Source organism: Schistosoma mansoni, chromosome 5 (genome assembly GCF_000237925.1).
Source record: "Schistosoma mansoni strain Puerto Rico chromosome 5, complete genome".
Taxonomy (NCBI): Eukaryota; Metazoa; Platyhelminthes; class Trematoda; order Strigeidida; family Schistosomatidae; genus Schistosoma; species Schistosoma mansoni.
In genome coordinates, this window is record NC_031499.1 from 5,730,718 (window position 1) to 5,753,167 (window position 22,450).

At 37.5% G+C, this 22,450-nt stretch overlaps 1 protein-coding gene across 1 annotated transcript in view; it reads right to left on the minus strand.

Moving 5' to 3' along the window:
- Positions 1-22,450, minus strand: part of Smp_156860 (hypothetical protein) — a gene marked incomplete at both ends in the record, with an annotated part of 38,758 nt that overhangs the window by 12,757 nt on the left and 3,551 nt on the right. The window contains 9 exons of the mRNA XM_018797728.1: positions 1,901-2,153; positions 3,577-3,960; positions 10,342-10,493; positions 12,648-12,908; positions 15,512-15,575; positions 17,686-17,929; positions 19,208-19,368; positions 20,503-20,580; positions 21,381-21,500. Coding sequence (XP_018652741.1) covers positions 1,901-2,153; positions 3,577-3,960; positions 10,342-10,493; positions 12,648-12,908; positions 15,512-15,575; positions 17,686-17,929; positions 19,208-19,368; positions 20,503-20,580; positions 21,381-21,500 — 1,717 coding nt within the window. The remainder of the gene's footprint in view (positions 1-1,900; positions 2,154-3,576; positions 3,961-10,341; positions 10,494-12,647; positions 12,909-15,511; positions 15,576-17,685; positions 17,930-19,207; positions 19,369-20,502; positions 20,581-21,380; positions 21,501-22,450) is intronic.

The window sequence follows — 22,450 nt, forward strand, 5'->3', positions numbered from 1 at the left end:
TTTTGATGTTTTGACCCGAAAGACAGAATCAGCTGGACTACAAAAAAATAAGAAAGGGACTTTCCTGAAAATTCGAGAATTCAAAGTAGGTGACTCAGTCTATGCACGGGATTTCCGGCCTGGCAAGCCAAAATGGATATTTGGGTTTATAAAAAAACGACGTGGTACAGTATTATATGAAGTGATGGTCGAAAATACACTAATTATTAGACATGTAAATCAACTGCGAGATAGAAAATGTGTTTATGAGTCATCTAAACTCAAACCATTACCAATGGAATTATTATGTGATAAATTCACTTAGTATTCTTTGTTCGGATCTTCCCATCGATGTGTTTAGGACTGCAACTGGTCAGTCTCTAATTGGCATATGTGCATACTGTGCGTATTGCCTCGATATACCTTAATTCACAAGCATGGTAAGCAGAGATGGATCTCGCATAATGCACGTATGCGCAATATAAACAGCTGACCACTAGCAGTCCTAAACACATCGATGGGAAGATCCAAACAAACAATACTAAGTGAATTCAAACTTCACCCCATCGCACAAGCAAGCGGCTATCAGGACTCAGTGGCCGAGTGGATAACGCGATGGCGTTTGAAGCGAGGGTACTGAGTTCGAGTCCCAGAGTGAACATCAACTCTGAGATGCAGGTACATCCAGCTGACGAGTCCCAAATAGGACGAAACGCGCGTCCTGGATTCCACTGCTAGCCACTATCCATCTCTGCTTATTATGTGATACATTTGATATTCCACCACCACCACCACAAGTTGAAATGAGAAAAAATGATCTAGAATCAGAAGTTAGACGAAGGTCATTCAGGAAACGGAAACAAACAAAATTTTTTCAAATAGACCCCAAAGTGAAATCATACGATCAAACTTCGCGAGGGAGGTGATGTGTGGGCGAGAATGTCAATGATTGGTTGTCTCGATGAGTCAGACATTAGAGGGGATGACAGGTGTTATGTGTGTTATATATATTCCCCTATCCTTATTATGTATGGACTTATTGACTGTTCCATGTGTCGGATTTTGGTGTGAAACATGTTGACGTTATAGTCAGGCTAATATTGTGTTCTTGATCTGAGTTCTGTTGAAGTCCTGTAGAATAGACACTGGGTGGGAATCTAGTGTAGATATTCGTCTAAGATAAATTAACGTCCACATACGTGTAAGAAGTAAAAGGACTGTTATAACCAGGATCCCCTAAAGTTATAACCAGCATCCTCTCTCTCTCTCCATCCCCCTTCTACGTTTATAACAATTGACGACGGCATACATACGTTTATAACAGTTTTCATCACAAACTGACACTAGTTGTAATGTACGAACTAATTTCGCTCCATAACCTGATTGGTTTGTCCATACATTTTACTTCTGCCATTATGTATTACAGTAAAATGTTATTATATACCAAACAGCATTGCTACACTCATTGACCAATTTATGATGCAGATACCATATGTGTATAAATGCAATATAGATGAAGAGACTTGTCAAAGCATTCTAGAAAACGTTTTGAATACTTTCTTATTTAAAATCACTTAGTATTGTTTGTTTGAATCTTCCAATCGATGTGTTAGGACTACAACTGGTCAGTCTCTAATTGCCATATGTGCATACTGTGAGTATTGCCTTGATATGGCCTTAATTCGCAAGCATTGTGGGCAAAGATGGATAGTGGCTAGCAGTGGAATCCAGGATGCGCGTTTCGTCCTATTCGGGACTTGTCAGCTAGAATGTACCTGCATCTCAGAGTTGATGTTCACTCTGGGACTTGAACCCAGTATCTTTCGCTTCAAACGCCGTCGCGTAATCCACTCGGTCACTGAGTCCTGATAGCCACTTGCTTATATTGTTAGAACTAAATATCGAATGAAAGAATACTTACCGCTAATAATATTATATTTTCCCAATGATTGACTTCTTGAACTTGATTGTATATCTGTATTTGATGGTGGATTAACATTATTGATATTACGATTAAATTTAGGCGGTTCCCAATCAATTAAAAATATATCCATTGTACATTGAACAGCTATTAAATGTATCAAGTCAATACATTTCAATGCAAATGCAATTGCAATATAAATGAGTATAAATTCATCAGAATTTGGTAGATTGATTAAGTAGACACTTTGTACCTAAAAGTAAGTAAATATTTTATTATTATTATTATTATTATTATTATTATTATTATTATTAACCCTATACAGGTTTATCTCAAATAATTGTTATTAGAAGGAGAGTTGATGCCGATGCTTGTTTACGTTATATATTCGACTTAATTAACCAACCGTTCCATAGAAAACCAGATGTAGATCAAAAACGAGAGTTTATTTACTAATAATAAGTCACACAATTCCTTAAGTCGATGTATTAGCGAATGCTAACAGTGTAAGCGGTCGCTGCATCTCTTGCCTTGTCTGGCGTTCAAAATTAGCATTGTCTGAAATATACACATCCTATATAAAATTGGTACAGAAAGTTCAAACAGTACATAGCGAGCATATCAATGAATGTGACTTCAGCTTGAATGCGACAGGGAATATCGATTCCATCAGATAGCAAACATTCTTTTATGACAAGTATCAGATTGAATAGAATCTAAGTAGCTAGGCTTCCTACAGATTTTATTCAACTTTTGGCATCAAACAGTGGACATCAAGATGCTGAAACTAGTAATCACACTTTACCTTAGTAATACAAATAAATAAGAATAGTTGGCATAGGCTACTACAACGTGATTAGTTTATATAATTCTAGACGTTGATTTATTTCGATTCTACAGACTTAAAATAGTAACCAACTTTAAGCTTTCTTGTAACCAAATATTGGTATATGCCTTACTTTAAACTAGTTAAAAGATATCTATCACCATGTATTAAATTTCACACAAAAATCATAGAGTCACTGACTGATTGGTTTGTTAATATAGTGTAATTCCATCTCATGTACTTTAATAGTATCATATAAAAATCTACAAACTATATCGAAACTGACCGAGTTCATCAAATATGTTTCTGCAATATTCATACTAACTATTTGTCGTAATCATGAGTCAATTGAAGCTAGACCACCATGGATAACCTTGAAGCACCGGACGACCGTTTCGTTTTATTATGGAACTCCTCAGCAGTGCGCATCCACGATCCCGCACTCGCGAGATTCGAACCCAGGACCTACCAGTCTCGCGCCAGAGCACTTAACGGATAGACCACTGAGCCGGCTGGTATCCAACGATGTTAATGTCTAACTTCAACCAATCCACGATTTTGAGTGACCGTTCACTAATTGTCTTCAGTGAGTTGATATCTCTACAACAGACTTGGTAGAACTCCACTGGCCACTGATTCCCACTAGAACTCCAGGAAATATCTCTTGAAGTCAATCACTAGTGAGCATATGATTATAGATCAGAGGAGGTTTCGTGGTGGTCTAGCTTCAATTGACTCATGATTTCAACAGTGAAAATACGAAATTCTTCACAAAACCCCCTCTGATCTATTTGTCATAAGTAATTTTTAATACAATATCAAGTTGTATTGTCATATACTACTAACTTACCTTATAAAATATTAAAAAGTATATTGAAACAAAATAGATGACAATTAGAAATGCATTAGAAATATTTCCTGCTGCAAATAAAATCAATTTAATCACTAACATAGCATCTAAACGTAATACACCAGCACGACGTGACCATATCCATGTACGTATCATTGCATAACATGCAGCTAATGTTGACATACAACCCATAGCAATACGTAGAGCTTGATCGAATGCAGCTTGCTTTGCAATTGAACTACTATAAGTAACTGAAAATGTAATCTGTTTTGTAGTAAAAAAAGCAAACAAACAATAATAATATCTAACGAAGAAACTAATCAGTAGGAAATAGGATACAAGATTTATGAAATTGTGAAGGACACTTTTGACTACTATTTTCATAAATAAAATCAAGTCTAATAATAGTATTGTGGTGTGAGCTACTGATATCGATATAAGTAGTATATATGGTGAGTAAGGAATAGAATATCTGACAGCAGAAGATTGAGAAGATCAAGAAGAGAAGAACAGAAATAAAAAGCAATTTGTGTGGAAATCCAGGAACAATGAAGTCTGAGGCAATTGAAGAACATTTTGCAAATAGTGTATCGTAGCATGGTTTTTGTATTTTACCAAGTAATGTTGTAATTTGCGCTAAATACATAGTTGGTTGTCCTCACCCGTGTTCTCATTCACAACATTTGGTGTCGCTGCCTCCAAGGATGAAGATTCCATGGCCGAAGGAATTTGAGGACGGGGATGTGCTGAGCTTCCTGAAGGAGTTCGAAGCTGTGGCGGAGCTGGTGGGGGTGAAGGAGCCGAAGGCGAAGACGGTGGTGCTGGGGACGCTGCTGGGAGGCAGAGCGAAAGCTGTATATGACAGCCTGGACGGTGCGGGCGGTAAGACGACATGGGAGGCAGTCACGGAGCGGTTGACCGTGGAGTTCGATAGCCCAGTGGACAGAGAGGAAGCACTGCAGAAGTTCCGAGTCGCGAAGTTGCCGATCGATGGTGATCCGCTGGTGCTGGCCGTGGAGCTTACCAAGTTGCTGCGTCGCGCGCTGCCAAATCTGGATGAGGAGTCGGAGGCACAGTTGTTGGCGTCTCAGTTTATCGAGAGCGTGCCTGTTGCCGTTTCCCAGCAGCTGAGACTGGTACACGCCGCGCAACCTATGGATATCAGTGAGCTTGCAAAGGTGACGCGACAGTTGATGACACAAACAGTAGCTCCGGTCGCGTGCGGAAGTCAGGAGATAAGCAGCATTGAGAAGAAGATTGAAGAACTGCAGCACGAGATTGCGGCATTACGAGTGATTCGAAAAAGGAATGATAAGTGTTTCGCATGTGGAGGGACAGGACACTGGAGGATAAACTGTCCAACACGACGAAAACGGAGATATTTTAGACGTTACGTGTTTCCTTCTTACTCTAGGGATCTGGGGGTTGTTGCATTAGTAGATAGAGGGGCAGTCTATGCAAGAGTGAACGTAAATGAACTAGATTTAGTGTGCCTAATCGATACAGGGGCAGCAGTTTCGTTAATAGGTAAAGAGCAATGTAAAAGTTTTAAGCCGTGTAAAGTCGCAGTTCACACTATAGGAGGGCATATGTTAGAGGTATTGGGCGTGTCTAACAGTATCGTAAAAGTGGATGGTTCGGAGATAAGTTTTCCGTTCGTGGTAACCGCAAACCTGTCGAGACCAATATTAGGAGCAGATTTCCTAAGAGAAGTAAAAGCCATAGTTGACCTAAGAAGCGGTAAGGTGGTCACGAAGTACGGTTCATTCTCAATACATGAAAGTAGTGAGGTGGCTGAGGTTAGAGTGGCAACAGCCGTTGTGACGAAGAAACCAAACATAACCGAGTTGTGCAAAAAGTATGCGAAACTGTTTACTGGAGAAGGAGAACCGTACGGATTTTGCGACAAAGTAAAGCACGAAATCCCGATAAAGAACAATGGAGGAAGTATATTCACAACACGTCGTGTCCCTGTGCACTTAGAGGCTGAAGTAAATCGACAGGTCCAAGAGATGCTGAAAGAATGAATAATTGAGGAGGCGGACAGCCCGTATAGCTCACCGGTACTCTTGGTAAAGAAACCGAATGGGAAATATAGATTTTGTGTTGATTTTAGAGAACTGAATAATATAACAGAACTAAAGCCGTGTGCAATGCCAACAGTAGTGGAAACATTAGATCGGCTGCAGAATGCCACGGTGTTTACAGTGTTGGATTTGCGGTCAGGTTATTGGCAGCTGCCTATAAAAGAGAGCGATCGAAGCAAGACAGCATTTACCATACGTGATAAACAATATCAATTTAGACGAATGCCGTTCGGATTGGCGGGCGCACCTTTTACGTTCAGAAGATTAATGTCGCTACTGCTCAGGGATCTGGATAACGTCGAAGTGTATGGCGACGATGTAGTCGTATACAGCCAGACAGAAACAGATCATGTCAAGCATGTGGAAGCGGTCCTAAAGCGAATTGAAGAATTCGGACTTCGAATTAATAAGGACAAGTCACAGATGGCGAAAAGTAGCATCACGTTGTTGGGGCATAAAGTGGGAAATGGAGAAATAAAACCGCTGCCGGAGAAAATTCTGACTATAAAGAACGTTGCAGTACCGAATTCGAAAAGGAAATTGAGACAGTTCCTGGGAAGGGCGGCGTTCTACAGTCGGTTCATCAAGAATTTCAACGAAATAGCAGCACCCCTTTATAAGTTGTTGAGTAACACTAAATTTTCGTGGACTGAAACCGCCCAACAAACGTTTAATCAAATCAAAAACATGCTGGACGACCGCCAGATGACGCTCAGACTGCCCGAACTGGAGAAACCGTTTACAGTGACAACAGACGCAAGTGACCATGGTATAGGTGCCGTTTTAAGTCAGTCTGATAGAGTAGTGGAATACGCAAGTCGCGTTCTCACGCCTGCCGAACAGAAGTATTCAACGATCGAAAAGGAGTGTTTAGCGATTGTGTGGGCAGTAGACAAGTGGAGACCATATCTGTTAGGTAAACGATTTCACATCGAGACTGACCATAAACCTCTGCAGTGGCTACAAACAGCACGAGACCCACGTGGGAAGTTGGCGCGATGGATGATACGTCTGCAGGAGTATGACTTCAGTATCGGGCATGTTCCAGGGAAGGAAAATGTAATGGCGGACTATCTGTCAAGAACAGACATGGAAGCCGAGCTTCCATTGACAGCATACGCAGTGAACAGTATAGAGGGAGACCCACTAGAACTCGTCCGGCAACAGAAATCTGATCCTAAACTGCGAGAGGTAATCAGAGTGATAAGAGAGGGGGCAGATTTTGACAAACGAGCAATGGACAAGGAGGCAATAATGTTGCTTCGGCAAAAGGAAAGACTGAAAGTGAACACATATGGAGCTCTGGTCTGGCAGGATGATGACAAAAATTGGGTGGCTGTGATCCCGAAAGACTGGCGGCGTAAGATGATACACGAATGCCATCAGGTAGCGCACACTGGTATCGCAAGAACGACAGATTTACTACGGCAAAGTGCATACTGGCCAGGCATGAGAGACGATGTGGCCCAATATGTGTTGACGTGCCAGCAGTGCCAATTAATGAAAAGCGATAGATACATGCAACCGCCATTGCAGTCGGTCCCAGTAACCGCAGTTGGTGATCTATGGTCGGTAGATGTGATGGGACCATTTCCACAGACGGATAGCGGCAACCGATACTTACTAGTTATGACGGAACATGCTACACGATGGGTCGACTCTGTACCGATTGCCGACCAGCGGGCGAAAACAGTGACCGAAGTAATAATCCGGCACATTGTAGCAGGTCATGGAGTACCGAAGATGATACTAACCGACCAGGGTCCCTGTTTTGAAAGTGACGAGTTTAAGGCCCGTTTGAAGCAGTTCGGTATCAAGAGGATACGAACTACACCGTATCACCCTCAGACGAATGGGCTTACGGAAAGAAACAACCGGACATTAAAGGAATGGTTAGCATCTAAAGGAGGGAATTGGGAGAAAGAGTTACCACTAATTTTGCTGGCGCATCGTGCCTCCATCCAAGGAACAACTAAGAAGTCACCTTTCCTACTTATGTATGGTAGACAGCCACGACTTCCGATGCATAATATGACGTGGCCACAGCAGCAGAAGTGGACGGCAACAAGATTAAGGAAAGAGAGGACGGAGGCAATAAAGAACGTGAAAAAGAAACAAATATCAGACACCAAGAAGGTGGAACAGCAGAGAAGAGCATGGAAGCCTTTTAGAGTGGGGGACCTGGTAAAGTGTAGAGAACGGAGAGCTAACACTGAAGGGGGACCAGGGTCAGGAAAGCTGACCCCGAAATGGGAGGGACCGTACATTATCACGGAGAGACGCGGCCCAGTTTACACGATCCGGAGAGAAGACAAGCAGAAGCGTGTAAATGCCAGTCAACTACAGAGATGGTTTCAGGAACATCATGAGCACGAGTCACGAACAGCACCAAAGGAGACAATGGTACGGCGATCAGAAAGATTGCGAGAACAGCTTATTAAAAGGGGGGACGAGTGTGGTGTGAGCTACTGATATCGATATAAGTAGTATATATGGTGAGTAAGGAATAGAATATCTGACAGCAGAAGATTGAGAAGATCAAGAAGAGAAGAACAGAAATAAAAAGCAATTTGTGTGGAAATCCAGGAACAATGAAGTCTGAGGCAATTGAAGAACATTTTGCAAATAGTGTATCGTAGCATGGTTTTTGTATTTTACCAAGTAACGTTGTAATTTGCGCTAAATACATAGTTGGTTGTCCTCACCCGTGTTCTCATTCACAACAGTATCAGAAGGGGTTTTCTGGAGATTTTAGTAATTTTATAGAGTTGAGATCATGAGTCAATTGAAGCTAGACCACCATGGAAAACCTGGAAGCACTGGACGGCTCAGTGGTCTATCCGTTAAGTGCTCTGGCGCGAGACTGTTAGGTCCTGGGTTTGAATCTCGCGATGCGGAATCGTGGGTGCGCACTGCTGAGGAGTCCCACAATGGGACGAAACAGCCGTCCAGTGCTTCCAGGTTTTCGATGGTGGTTTAGCTTTAATTGACACATGATCTCAACTCTATATAATAATAGCAATTGTAATAAATAGAATGTGTGACTTATACTTGTGATAGGCTAGAAGAGTCTAGGCATATCACGTGCTTTTGACCACATTTTATCTCAGTGTCAAACGGTGTGTGAGAAACAATAATTTTGACACATCATTGAGAGAAGTTAGTCGTGGAACCTAGTCAAGATCTCAGAAGGAAATCCATGCGCGTGCACACATATTTATCTAGGTCAAGAGAATATATATACATCTCGCAAGTGTCTGTCTCGAAAGAAGACTAATATCTTGTTAATTAGCTCGGAAGTTTCTTTTCTTGTTAGTCCGAATGCTATTGGTATTGCCTTCATGGAGGCATTTACTACCACTATTCCGTATAGAGACATAACCACCTTGTTGCATTTGTACTTATCATTAATACCTATGGCATAAGGAAATCGACAAGCCACATTTTTTGGGTCCACTGTTAAAAAAAGTAGCATTCCAAACCACCGTTCACTTTACGTCTCAGCTGCACCTCCAGACTCAATGATATATGCAGCTAGCGTCTCAAAATCACCTGCTAAATAGTCATACCAATCAAGGTTAGACTACTATAGAAGTTCCAATTGTTTAAATAAACGTCGTCGCAAGTTGAAAAAAACTATTGGGCGATTAATTTCTTTCCGTAGTTCTCATACACAAAGTTGCAGACAACAAAAGCTGCGACTCCAGACATAAATAAAGGAGGAATCGTATTCTTCTGCTCGGCTGTCACAAGATGAAAGCCAAGATCTTTCTCACAAATGATACGCAGTTATTCGTGAGTTTGTAATGTAATGCACTGGCGTCTACATTCCGACTTATTGGTAAAATGATAAGTACACTAATGTTTGATCATTGTTTTTACTTCTATTCTTGCATATATTTCACACCTACACTGTTCTTAGTTAATTTTATTAGCCTAAATAATATCTATTCAAATCATATGATCATAAAACAATAAAATACATATGTGATGACAGATCTATCACAGTAATTTTTCAGGTTATTGTTCCGTGCTGTTTCTTTTTTGTCTTTTTCTCTCTAGTTGTAGATAACCAAAGGTACACAACAACTATACTGAAATCACTGTTCAATGCATTATTCATCCTTATACATGAAGTCCTAGTCTTACAACTAAAAGATGCTGGTTTCAAACTGCCACTTCAGATTACTTAAATCCTTGTTGAAATGACCTTTAACAAAAAGTTCTGAATCATTGTAAACAAAGTACTGTTATATCTCTGTCCATTACACTTGAAAATCCTTTCTGTAGCAACTTGATTATGCCTACAAATCGGCATAGATTCAGTAAATATTTGTAGAGAACAATTAAAAGCTTTAAAGCACTGCATAGCCATTTCTTCGTAGTACGGAACTCTTTAGCAGTATGCATCCTTGACCCGTCTACCAGGGATCGAACCCAGGACCTTCGATTTTGAGCTCGAACGCTTAACGTCTAATCAAATTATCAGAGACCCAGTGACATACAAACCGGACATCAGTCAAACTTCAATATTACGCAACTATCTTCTTTTGTTTCTGTTGTAGATATTTTTTTCACATCCGATAATGTTATACTTCACTGGTTATGGTTTCTTATTAAAACCCTTAAATTATTCATATATGATTAATCAATTTAATCAAACAATATTAAAACTTACTTGAACTTGTTTCCCTTTGCCATAATCATTTGTAGCGTAAAAATTTGAATAATCAATTTTAATAATTGGTGGAAATATTTGTCCATCAGTAACAGAATCTTGTGATGTCACTTTAATTTCAATATTTGATGCATAACGAACTAATTGAGGTACTAAAATTGTGTAAAAAATTTATATTCAATATATTATATTGACCAAATAGAAAGTAAATTTGAAGATTAATTATAATACAATAAGATTTGACTTGTTTGTAAAAATGGTGGTCGAATTGAGGGAAAGTGTCTAAAGTTTTCCTTCAATTATTCAATTATTGACAAGTAGGACCTGGTTGATTTGAATAAACATTGATTGAAGTTATAAATGATATAAAAATGTTAATATTATTGTGGCTATCAGGACTCAGTAGCTAAGTGGAAAACGCAATGGATTTTGAAGCGAACGATACTGGGTTGGAGTCCCAGAGTGAACATCAACTCTGAGATGCAGGTACATCCAGCTGATGAGTCCTGAGAAAAACGAAACGCGCGTCCTGGATTCCAATGCTAGCAACTATTCATCTTTGATTATGGTGATATAGTTTAAAAAGGTATCTTCATTATTTAGATCTTCAGTGTTATCTGTTATATTCAAGACTATTATTTGTTATGTAGTAGCGAAGACATAAGTACGAGTAACTTGCAGGACCTACTATTGGACTATCATTCTTATTGTATGACTATTCGGTAACTAGATTATCTAAGCTTTATTTTGACCTATTGAATATTACTATATGATTTACTGTCCCTATGTTATGCTCAGTTTTATTGATTATTGTCTCCCACGCTTACAGCCTCATTTGGCCTGGTTTTGTACAAATATTATTTTCTATTTTATGGTGTGGTGTGGTCTGCCTGTCTGGTATATAGATAAAGTATGTTTGAAATAAACGATTCGCATTACAGCAGCTGCTATTAATGTTTTGGACTCAAGTGGACGGGGTAGGCGGATAAGGACCAATAAGGACGCTAGATTACTCATATTAATCGAACGTCATTGTCACAGTGTGAAGGTTGTAGAAGGCGTATTCTATTGGTGGATATTTTACGCGGATTACGTCCTTGTTAAATTCGTAAGGTCATAACGAATCAGCGACGACCTTGATCACGTCATAACAATTGGCTACAGTCTAGGTCAAAAACATAACATTATTGTATATGGAATTTTTAACTAACTTATCCTTAGTACTGAAAACCTTAAACGAATCGACGAGTAATGTGAATACAAAGAATGTTGGTATAGATTTCTTTGACACGTTAAATAAATTGAAATGATATTTGAATACACTAACTTTTGATATGATTTCTTCTATAGTCAGGTTAACAATCAAATTTGTGCCCCTGAATTCCCTGGTACGGCCGAGAGTGAGGAGAGTCCGCTCTCCTTCTCCAAATGCTATCACAAGGCCAGCGAATATATAGCCTCTATCAGGGAAGTCATACTTACTGCCTTCTCGTGGCACCGGTGTTGTTCATAAAATTGAGAGGACGAAAAGCGAATGTCCGGCGCTTTAACCGGGTTGGTGGACACGGAGGGTCTACCTAGGGGAGTTGGAAAACCCTGATTCCAAACCAATGGTGCACATGGGCTCCAGTATCCTGAGGGAACAAATGGCGTATGAACCAATCGTTGGTCACCGGCTACCATGGAACTGCATCTCGTCACGATGCTCCATTGCCTTATGGATCAGGCCTTTAGATCAAAGGCTCGGGGTGTGGTCGCCTAAGAAAACCACCTGCTTCGGTCTGGGCACCTGAGCAGTATCACAGCCCTAACACAAATCAAATGAGATTTGTGCGGCGCATATATATATGGTGCCCCTTTGTTCCAATATTTGTGTTTAAATAAATAAATAAATAATCAAATTTGTATAATATGACTAAGTAATTTTTAATATCAGTTAATCAGTAATCCCTTATGTGAATATGTATTTGCAAAATCAAATAGATTGATTTTCTTTCTTACTGACTAAATTTTGCTTTATGATATCATTATATCAGTATCATCCTATAAACTCCTTGTATGCTTATGAATATAAGGTTCCTTTCCAATTATATCTTATTCCAAAGATAAATCAACCTGAACTACTACAAAAGGTTTAATAATCTAGGAATGTTGATCAACCTACTGCCAATATTGTGAAACTGAGTGAGATAACTAAAAGTTATGAAACAATTTATTTTAACTGATACAAAGAAGCAAATCAGACAAAAGAAGTCGTATAGCATTAAAAAACGGTTACTTAAGAAAATTCTTTTAACGATTCTCACCTTTTGATATTGTAGACGTTTTACCCGAAAAATTATCAACCATAAATAAACGTCGAGTTAATTCCCATTTATCTTGTATAGCAGCTTCAATCGATACTGCAGATGCTGTATTACCTAATGCTAAAGCTTCATTCAAACTATTTTGATCTGAACTGGTTATCACATTCGGGAAATTGCCACTTTTATCAATTACAGCTGTATTACGTATTGGGATTGGAATAAGCTGACTAGTTTGTGTTGTACTATCATAAAAATAAATATCTGTAGATATAATCATTAGTTATGATTATCGTTATTATTTGTTAAGGCATTAATAATTATACAGACTCATGCGTTGTGCAATAGTGGACTGTGATTAGATCAGTCAGTCAGTCAGCTACAACGTAGGACCAGGCACATATATGCATCAGTCCAAGTTGTCATACCTCGTTAGCACAAGATGATTAGATAACGGAAGTAAGATTGAAGAGAAATATGCACTTAGATTTGCTAAATTTTGAGTAACTTAATATTGTGAATTCTTCTTATTATCGATCTTTACTGTGTAGACTGTTATGTTGTGTTAAATAAACTGTTGTTTAGTTCTTGATTATTCAGTCAAAACTCGTCTATCTATGTGTTAAGTGATCCAGTGTATATCTAGCGCTTTCAGTCTAGTGGTCTAATTATCAGGTTTAGTGTTATCCAATTATCATATTATTGTATCCAGAGTGAAAATTACACTTTTTTTTCGTTACGACGAATACACAATGTAAAAATATGTTTCTAAGTCAGTCATAATCAGCTTAGAGCATGGAATGAATGTATTTTATCCCAAGTTTTCAACGATAGGGTACTACAAACTCAAATCATAAACTGACGTCATTTCTGTATAATTCACGTTGTACTGTCAAAGTAGAGGTTTCGAACTACTGACTAAGTAACAGTTGAAAGTTGAATGCTTGATACATTAAGATGTTAATATTATAGTTCATTAAAATATTAATACGTATTATAAACGTAAGTATGCCGTCGCCAATTGTTATAAACGTAAAAGAGAGGATGCTAATTATAACGCTGGGGGTTTCTGGTTATAACAGTCCTTTCACTTTCTACACGTATGTGGGGCGTTAATTTACCTAGACGAATATCTACACTAGATTCCCACCCAGTGTCTATTCTACAGGACTTCAACAGAACTCAGATCAAGAACACAATATTAGCCTGACTATAACGTCAATATGTTTCACACCAAAATCCGACACATGGAACAGTCAATAAGTCCATACATAATAAGGATAGGGGAATATATATAACACATATAACACCTGTCATCCCCTCTAATGTCTGACTCATCGAGACAACCAATCATTATCATTCTCGCCCACACATCAATACATTGAAAGAATATTTTATTAACTGTTAATAGCAACCAGAATTACATCATTTAACCAAACAGTCAGAAACATTCACTTATTATTACTCGTTCGAATCTTCCCATTGATGTTTAAGACTGCAAATGGTCAGTCACTTATGCACATATGCCAATAAGAGACTGACCATTTGCAGACCTAAACATCAATGGGAAGATTCAAACAAGTAATACTAAGTGAATTTAAACTTCACCCCATTGCACAAGCAAGTGGTTATCACGACTCAGTAACTGAGTGGATAACGCAATGGCGTTTGAAGAGAACGGTACTGAATTAGAGTCCCAGAGTAAACCTCAACTCTGAGATGCAGGTAAATCCAGCTGACGAGTCCTGAATGGGACGAAATGCGCGTCCTGGATTCCACAGCTAGCCACTATCCGTCTTTGCTTACAAGTCATGAACATTGTTGCACGTGAGTTGCAACGAAAGATTGAATAAAATCATGCAATCTCAGATACTTATAGTCTGTCCGTTTGTTAAAAAACCAAATATAAGTAATTACATTGTATATTAACACGACAGGGTGAGAATCAGTAAGGAAACAATTTACACTATAAAATAATCGATTAGATAAATGATGAATAGGGGTACTCTAGCTAACCAATCACGTCTTACTCCCACAAAAATTATCAATGTAAGACTAATTCTCAGTAGCTCAAGTTTCTACACAGTTGTCAGCACAGTGAGATTAAGTGGGTAAGCTGAATGGTAAAACAGTCGAAATACCTACCAATGACATTGGGCTATGATTACGCAATACTACCAATTAACTAAAGTTTCACATATGAACCATTAGATGCTGACTGAATGGTCATAATGATAAGAGCTCATTGTCAAACCTGAACTTTCCAGATTCGGATCCTAGCAGGGTCATGAATATACACCAGTGAGTGCTTCTCGGTTTTCAATAGTTGTTTAACTAGGATTAATCAATTATGTGAACTATAAAACTTCGGAATATGTTTATTGTAATTAGTTTAACGAAAATTCCCATTCATAACAATAATAAACTTATAAAGTATAACTGCTTGTTCTACATAAACCAAATCAGCTTGATTTAACTCAACCTTGTCTAAGACATCCGCATAAATTTAAAATAATTGCAGTCCCACACAACTCTATAAATTATTATTTATTTATTTTGTGGATAGGTGAATGTATGGGTGAGTAAGGAATTATCACTTGCATGTTTTCTCATGTCACCTCAAGGTCAGATAGTGAGCGATGAGTTACAGACAAGGTTATCTATTGGGGAAAATCAACCTCGTAGTTACTCATGATCTCCGACCAAATATTTTTGTCTATGTGAGAAAACTTATATATATACCTACCATTTGTGGAAGTTGTAATTTAGTTTAGTGGATAAACTCATTTAACTTTACTTATTTGTATAGTGAATTGTTAACCATGAGAATGTGTATATCATTACTGTATTGAACAGAAAAAGGATACATGGGTCATAGAAAACTAATGGATATTTTTCATTATCAAATAAATCGTCCACATTTAATTCACACTGGAATAAAAAAGAATCAGGAAAGAATTAGTGAAAAGTTTAACAGATCCTTTCAATGAACAATAATTAATTACTTGTGAGCAAAAATGGATAATGGCTAGCAGTGGAAATCCAGGATGCGCATTTCGTCATATTTGGGACTCGTCGGCTGGATGTACCTGCATCTCAGAGTTGATGTTAACTCTGGGACTCGAACCCAGTACCTTTCGCTTCAAACATCAATGGGAAGATTCAAACAAGTTATACTAAGTGAATTTAAACTTTACCCCATTGCACAAGCAAATGGTTATCAGGACTCAGTAGCTGAGTGGATGACGTGATGGCGTTTGAAGCGAAAAGTACTGGGTTAGAGTCCCAGAGTGAACATCAACCGTGAGATGCAGGTACATCTAGCTGACGAGTCCCAAATAGGACGAAACGCGCATCCTGGATTCTACTGCTAACCACTATCCATCTTTGCTTACATTGCTTGTGAATTAAGGCTATATCGAGGCAATACGCACAGTATGCACATATGGCAATTAGAGACTGACCAGTTGCAGTCCTAAACATCAGTGGGAATATTCAAACAATCAATACTAAGTGAAAATAATTAATAACTGTTATGTAATCAAGCCAAGTAACTGGTCCTGTACATGGCTTTTTAGTGAATAAATCATTGCACTTTTCAAACCCTGTTCTATTTCCTTTCATTAAGGAAACCCGAAGGTAAATTTCATTGAGTAGAGCTTCAAACCAATCACACAAATCTGTTCGTATGATGATTGATGTTGGTAAATTACTGGTTAGATGTTCAAACATGCTCAATCAACGTAAAATGTAACACAGATGTGTATCAGTCGTAGTTGCAGAACTCCGATTTTCATGACTAGAAAAGAAGTTATCTTGATGAAAAGAATTGTTTTTCAAATAGAAACAGAAACTCAAACTGGAGAAATACGTTTCAAGAAGAATAAATTTTATATAGGAATGAAAATATTTGAAATGATTCTGAAATCATGAGTCAATTGAAGCTAGACCACCATGGATAACCTTGAAGCACTGGACGGCCGTTTCGACCTATTATGGGACTCCTCAGCAGTGCGCATCCACGATCACGCCTCACGAGATTCGAACCCAGGACCAACCAGTCTCGAGCCAGAGCACTTAACCGATAGATCATTGAGCCGACATCCAACGGCGTTAATGTCTAACTTCGAAAAGGCCGCCCAGTGTTTCCAGGTTTTCTATGGTGGTTTAGCTTCAATTGACTTATGATTTCAATTATGAAAAATAATAAAATCTCCACAAAACGGCTTCTGATCTTAATTATAAATTTAAAGTAAGATGTAGAATAAACGCAACTGCATCACTGAGACTGATTTTTTTACTATGTCATTCAACGTCTTTAGTCACGAAGTCTATGAAGTCTAGTTGACTTAAGAACTCTAGGTACAATGGAAGATTAGCACACAAATGATATGATAAACTAAAGGTGTGAATTTATACGACACGTAATAATAATAATAATAATAATAATAATAATAATAATAATTCATCAAATATCAATAGACAATTAATTAATCTGTATCGACCAACATTGGTTAGACCAATAGTAAGTCACCCCATGAAGTGATCTCATATTTTATATCTGTCCAACCTTAATTTTCTCTTATCTTACTGATATACTACCCAGCATTGTATGTCAAGTTGGGTGATGGTTACAATGTTATCCAATGAATCACCATTTTTATCTAGTAATCGGTGTATAAGATCAGCATAACTCACTTGGTGGTGCAAATATACCAGAATAATGTTACGAAAGAAACTGTGATCAATTATTAGTAATCTATAAGAATCCTATATTTCCAAAGACCTAATTTTATAGCCATAGAGTAGTACAAAATGGACAGCTGCGCAGTAAATTCTCCATTTGATTGTCAGACGAACATCTGGATTACACCGCATGTGAACCAAATTGGCAAAAGCCAAGTGAACTTTATCCTTGCTGATATTGTGTCAGATAATAACCTACCTAAACCGAAGAGAGATTTCTAAGGTGTACGAAGTGACCAACATGTTCAGCTACGTCACTCTCATTAAGTGATACAATATTTTTTTAATAACTTACAGTTTGTCTGTATGTTGTAGCAAACTGAAATGCAGCTTTCATACGTGATGACGTATCTTTACACAATTGTAGTTGTCCACCTTGTGATGCATCTTGAAAACCTAAAAATTCACCATTTATTTTAAATGCAGCCAAATAGATTTGTAGGTTAGAATTAGGACTATAAATTGTTTTTAATTTTGTATCTTTAAGAACTGTTGATCCTTTCGTTGGACTATAATAAAGCCAAGGCATATCCTTCACCCTAAAATAAATGATATTGAAATTGTCTAGTTAATAACCAAAATCAGAATAAAGTTACTTTAAAAAAAGGATGAAGTAGTACTTCACAAAGTGCCACAATTAGCGTGGTAGTCTAGTAAAAGCAAGAGTAAATATTCTCTGTTTCTAGGGGTTTGAATTTTCCCGTTATTAGTGTTAGTTGTAAATTAACTATTTGTAGTCTTGAACATTAATGACTTGAAAGATACAAGCCACTACAAATGAAACTAATCTCCATTTCACTGGCTGGTGGCTATCGGACTCAGTAGTTTAATGTATAGTGTGTTAATGTTTGAAGCAAAATAGCATTGGGTTCGAGTCTCAATTAAAGCATTTTCAACGATTGAGAAGTCAATGTTAATGGATTCACTAGTAAGAATCCTGTAATGTTTATGTATTCCACATGTACTGTTTGTTCTATGGCCTTGTGTCCTAGGCTTGATCAGTAATACTGTCCAACTAGCAAAACCAACCTTCGGTAGAGGCTGAGAAAATCATAATACCTACTTATTAAAATGCAGTTTTAATATGTCCACTTGCCTGATATCCAGAACAATAAAGAAGTAAGTAGATAACAGTACAGTTCCAAACATTCAGTTTTATATAATATTTATTCCGTTATAGCTAGATCAACACAGCGATGCACGTACGTTCGGCTGATGAGTCCTAAATAGGACGTAACGCTTTTCCTGAATTCTGTTGCTAAACATAATTCAAATATACTAAAATATCATTGATATTCTGCTTGTTAACTTTTCTTTAATTGCACTGAGGTAAAATATTATTATTTGAGGTGACGTATATTTTGTCGGCCCCACTGACATAGAGAATATCAAGTTTACCATTTTACCCTTTGTGATTTATTAGTAGAATAGATAGAAAAACGTTGTAATAATACTATTTACGTAATTAGTTCTAAAGGTTAGACGTACTGATTGAAGATAAATAGAGAGAATTTGGAAATGTGATAGTAAGTATAAAGATATCTACGTGAATTCATCAGCTCAGTGAATAACGCATTAGTATTGGAAGCGAAAGGTACAACCACTGAGGTGGAGTGAGAGGTGTTGTTGAATCGAAAGGTACTGGGTTGAAGTCCCAGAGTGAACATCAACTCTGAGACGCTGGTACATCCAGCTGACGAGTCCCAAAAGGACGAAACACTCTTCCTGGATTCCACTGCTAGCCACTATCCATCCTTGCTTACAATGATGGGATAGGTTTAAAAAGACTTCCTGATGAAAATAAAATAACAACTTACCAACTAGTATAATCGCTGTTAATTGGAGTTCTTTGACTAGTAAGTCTTCGAAATTCTGAACAAGTACTAGCTGATCCAGTTCCACTTTCGTATAATGTATTTAATTGCAAGGTACATAAGTTAGCTAGTAATTGACATGCTGTTATATTATTATAAGCTGTCTATAAACAAATATCGAAAAAAGTTCCAGTTGTAGCTTCTACATTTTAAAATCGTATAATTAAATGCAACATCAGTTTTTGAGAATTACCTTTATAACATGTTTATACTGTTGGTAAATTCATATTACTTAGACTCAGTTATTTAATATTAAGTATTCATTGTCTTTTTATACAAACTTCAGAGGTAAGTGTAAAATACATCGTTACCGCACTCAATAATAGTCAATACAAATGAATTATAGATCAGAAGGGGTTTTGTGGAGATTTCAGTATTTTCATAGTTGAAATCATGAGTCAATAGGAGCTAAACCACCATGAAAAGCCCGGAAGCACTGGGCGGCCATTTCGTTCTATTGTGGGACTCCTCACCAATGCGCATCCACGATCCCGCTTCACAAGATTCGAACCAAGGACCTACCGGTCTTGCGCCAGAGCACTTAGCCTATAGTCCACTGAGCCGGCATCCAACGGTGTTAATGTCTAACTTCAACCAATCCACGAAGTCTGAGCAACCGTTCACTAATTGTTTTCAATAAGTTGATATCTCTACAACAGACGTTGATGAACTTCACTGGTCACTGATTCCCACTAGAACTCCAGGAAATATCTCTTGAAGTCAGTCACTAGTAAGCATATGATTCTAGATCAGTAAGGGTTTTGTAGAGACTTCAGTATTTTCATGGTTGAAATCATGAGTCAATTGAAGCTAAACCACCATGGAATACCTGGAAGCGCACTGCTGATGAGTCCTATAGTAGGACGAAACGGTCGTCCTGTGCTTCCATGGTGGTCTAGCTTCAATTGACTCATGATTTCAACTATGAAAAGAATTAATTATACCCATATTAAACTCATTATCGAAATTCAGTCGAATTTCGACATCTATTCGTCGATAAACTATAGCGAATGGAGGTTGATTGAACTGATATTTTCTTTTAAAAAAAAACAATGCTGATATATTTATTATATCACAGTGGATAACATCAATACTTTACAGTAATTTATCTTTAGAAATTGGACCACTTATTAGTAGTATACTTGATCAAAACCAATTTCACATCCGTCTCATGATATCCATCTGTTATCAATTTAAACATTTTACTTACTGAAAATAGGTCAAAACTAAGTACTTACTGAACAAAATGCTGTTGCTGAACGTGCTTGTGTCTCAAAATATTTGGATGATATCCCTGTTTGTGAACTTGTCTCACCCTAGAAATAAGAGAAAATAAAAATCTAAGAACGGGCAAAGTTATGTCATGAGTTTGTCTTTTCTTAATTTTGAAAGTATCGGTATTGTCATAAGTCCGTTAATTTGTTATATTTCTTAGAGATTTGACACGATAATACATGAGTTCTGCTCTCCACAATTGATTGTTGTTCCGAAAACTATCATCAACACCATAAACAAAGATGTATAGTGGCTAGCAGTGGAATCCAGGACTCGCGTTTCGTCCTATTTGAGAGTGAACATCAACTCTGAGATGCAAATACATCCAGCTGACGAGACCCAAATAGGACGAAACGCGCATCCTGGATTCCAGTGCTAGACAATATCCATTGTGCTTATAATGCTTTTGAATTAAGGCTATATCGAGGCAATACGCACAGTATGCACATATGGCAATTAGAGGCTGACCAGTTGCAGTCCTAAACATCGATGGGAAGATTAAAACAAGCAATACTAAGTATCATCAACACCTTTTACTTTATTTTAGTTTCACATACGCTGTAGATATAGGAAATATAAATTTCGACTAAAATCATTACCTTTGGAAAAATAACATTTCTGTTTACAAATCAAAAAATAAGAGATCAAATTATACACAACTGATAATATTTCTTAGAATTGTATCAAGCAATTATTATGTTCAAAATAATTCACTTAAAGAGTGTAGCATTTTATCATATTGACATACGTTGATGTGTTTACTCGTTTACATAATTAAACATAATAACTGGAGTTTAGTGAAGCAACAGACAAACACTCTTTAAAATCTGAAAAAACGTACAGCAGGCAATACTAGGGTAAAAGTATCAGATCCTGTAGGTACAACGGGGCTTGAACCAGAGGCTGAATTGGAAGTGCCGATTGTCGTTGGTGTAATTCCAGGAAAACAAACTCCATCAACCTATATTAAAAGGAAATTAATAGCATAATGGGCTGATAAAATACTACTTGATGAGTTTAAATTAAGAGTCTACTACTAGTACTACTACTACTACTACTACTGAAGGGGACTCTACTCACTGGATTGTTTGTAAGTAGTATATAGCAGGACGTGGAGTCAAAGTTGCAACAATTTTCAAACTGAGTGATAAGTTTCAGCTCATCGAAAGCTTGACATTGGCAGAACACTTTGAAACCAGACGAGTAGACAGTTCAGATGATAGAATACACCGGAAAATTCAAATGGGAAATTGAAGACAATTTATATGCATTATGTAAATAAGTAGTAGATTCCTAAAATGAATATACTTCTTTTTGTCTGTTGCTATATGCAATACTACGAAGAAATAGTCATTTTGTGTTTAATGGTGGAAATGTGTAGGATTTTCCCAGTTTTTGTGGTAAAGAAAGAAAGTAAGGGGAAGGTCGATCTAATTAAATTCGGTTTCCAATTAACTCGTATTGAAGATTAAAAGAAAAGTAGTTGCTGATGCATTGATAACACCTTAATTTATGATACTGTATGCTTCTTGAGGATCAATCGCAGACCCTAGGAGAATTGTTTTTATCATTGTCACACTTCTTATTCGCAATTATTTTTGACCCAAAAGTGTGTGGTAATTGGCCACAAGTACTGAACCATATAAAAACAATATGTTACTTTCGTGAAGAAAAGGAAGAGTAATCGCCACATAATAGTTATTATAATAAGTTTGTATTGAGATGCGATCCAAATTAGAATATAATTGCATTACATTTCATCGAAATTTTCAACTTTCTCTTACGTTAAACATAAAAGGTAACTACGCTATGATGAGGCGTATACTGGAAGTTCAACATGCTGAGGCTATATATAATTTTTTTTGATTTACGTAAATAGAAAACCAGGCATTTTTATGTTGGTTTGTTCTC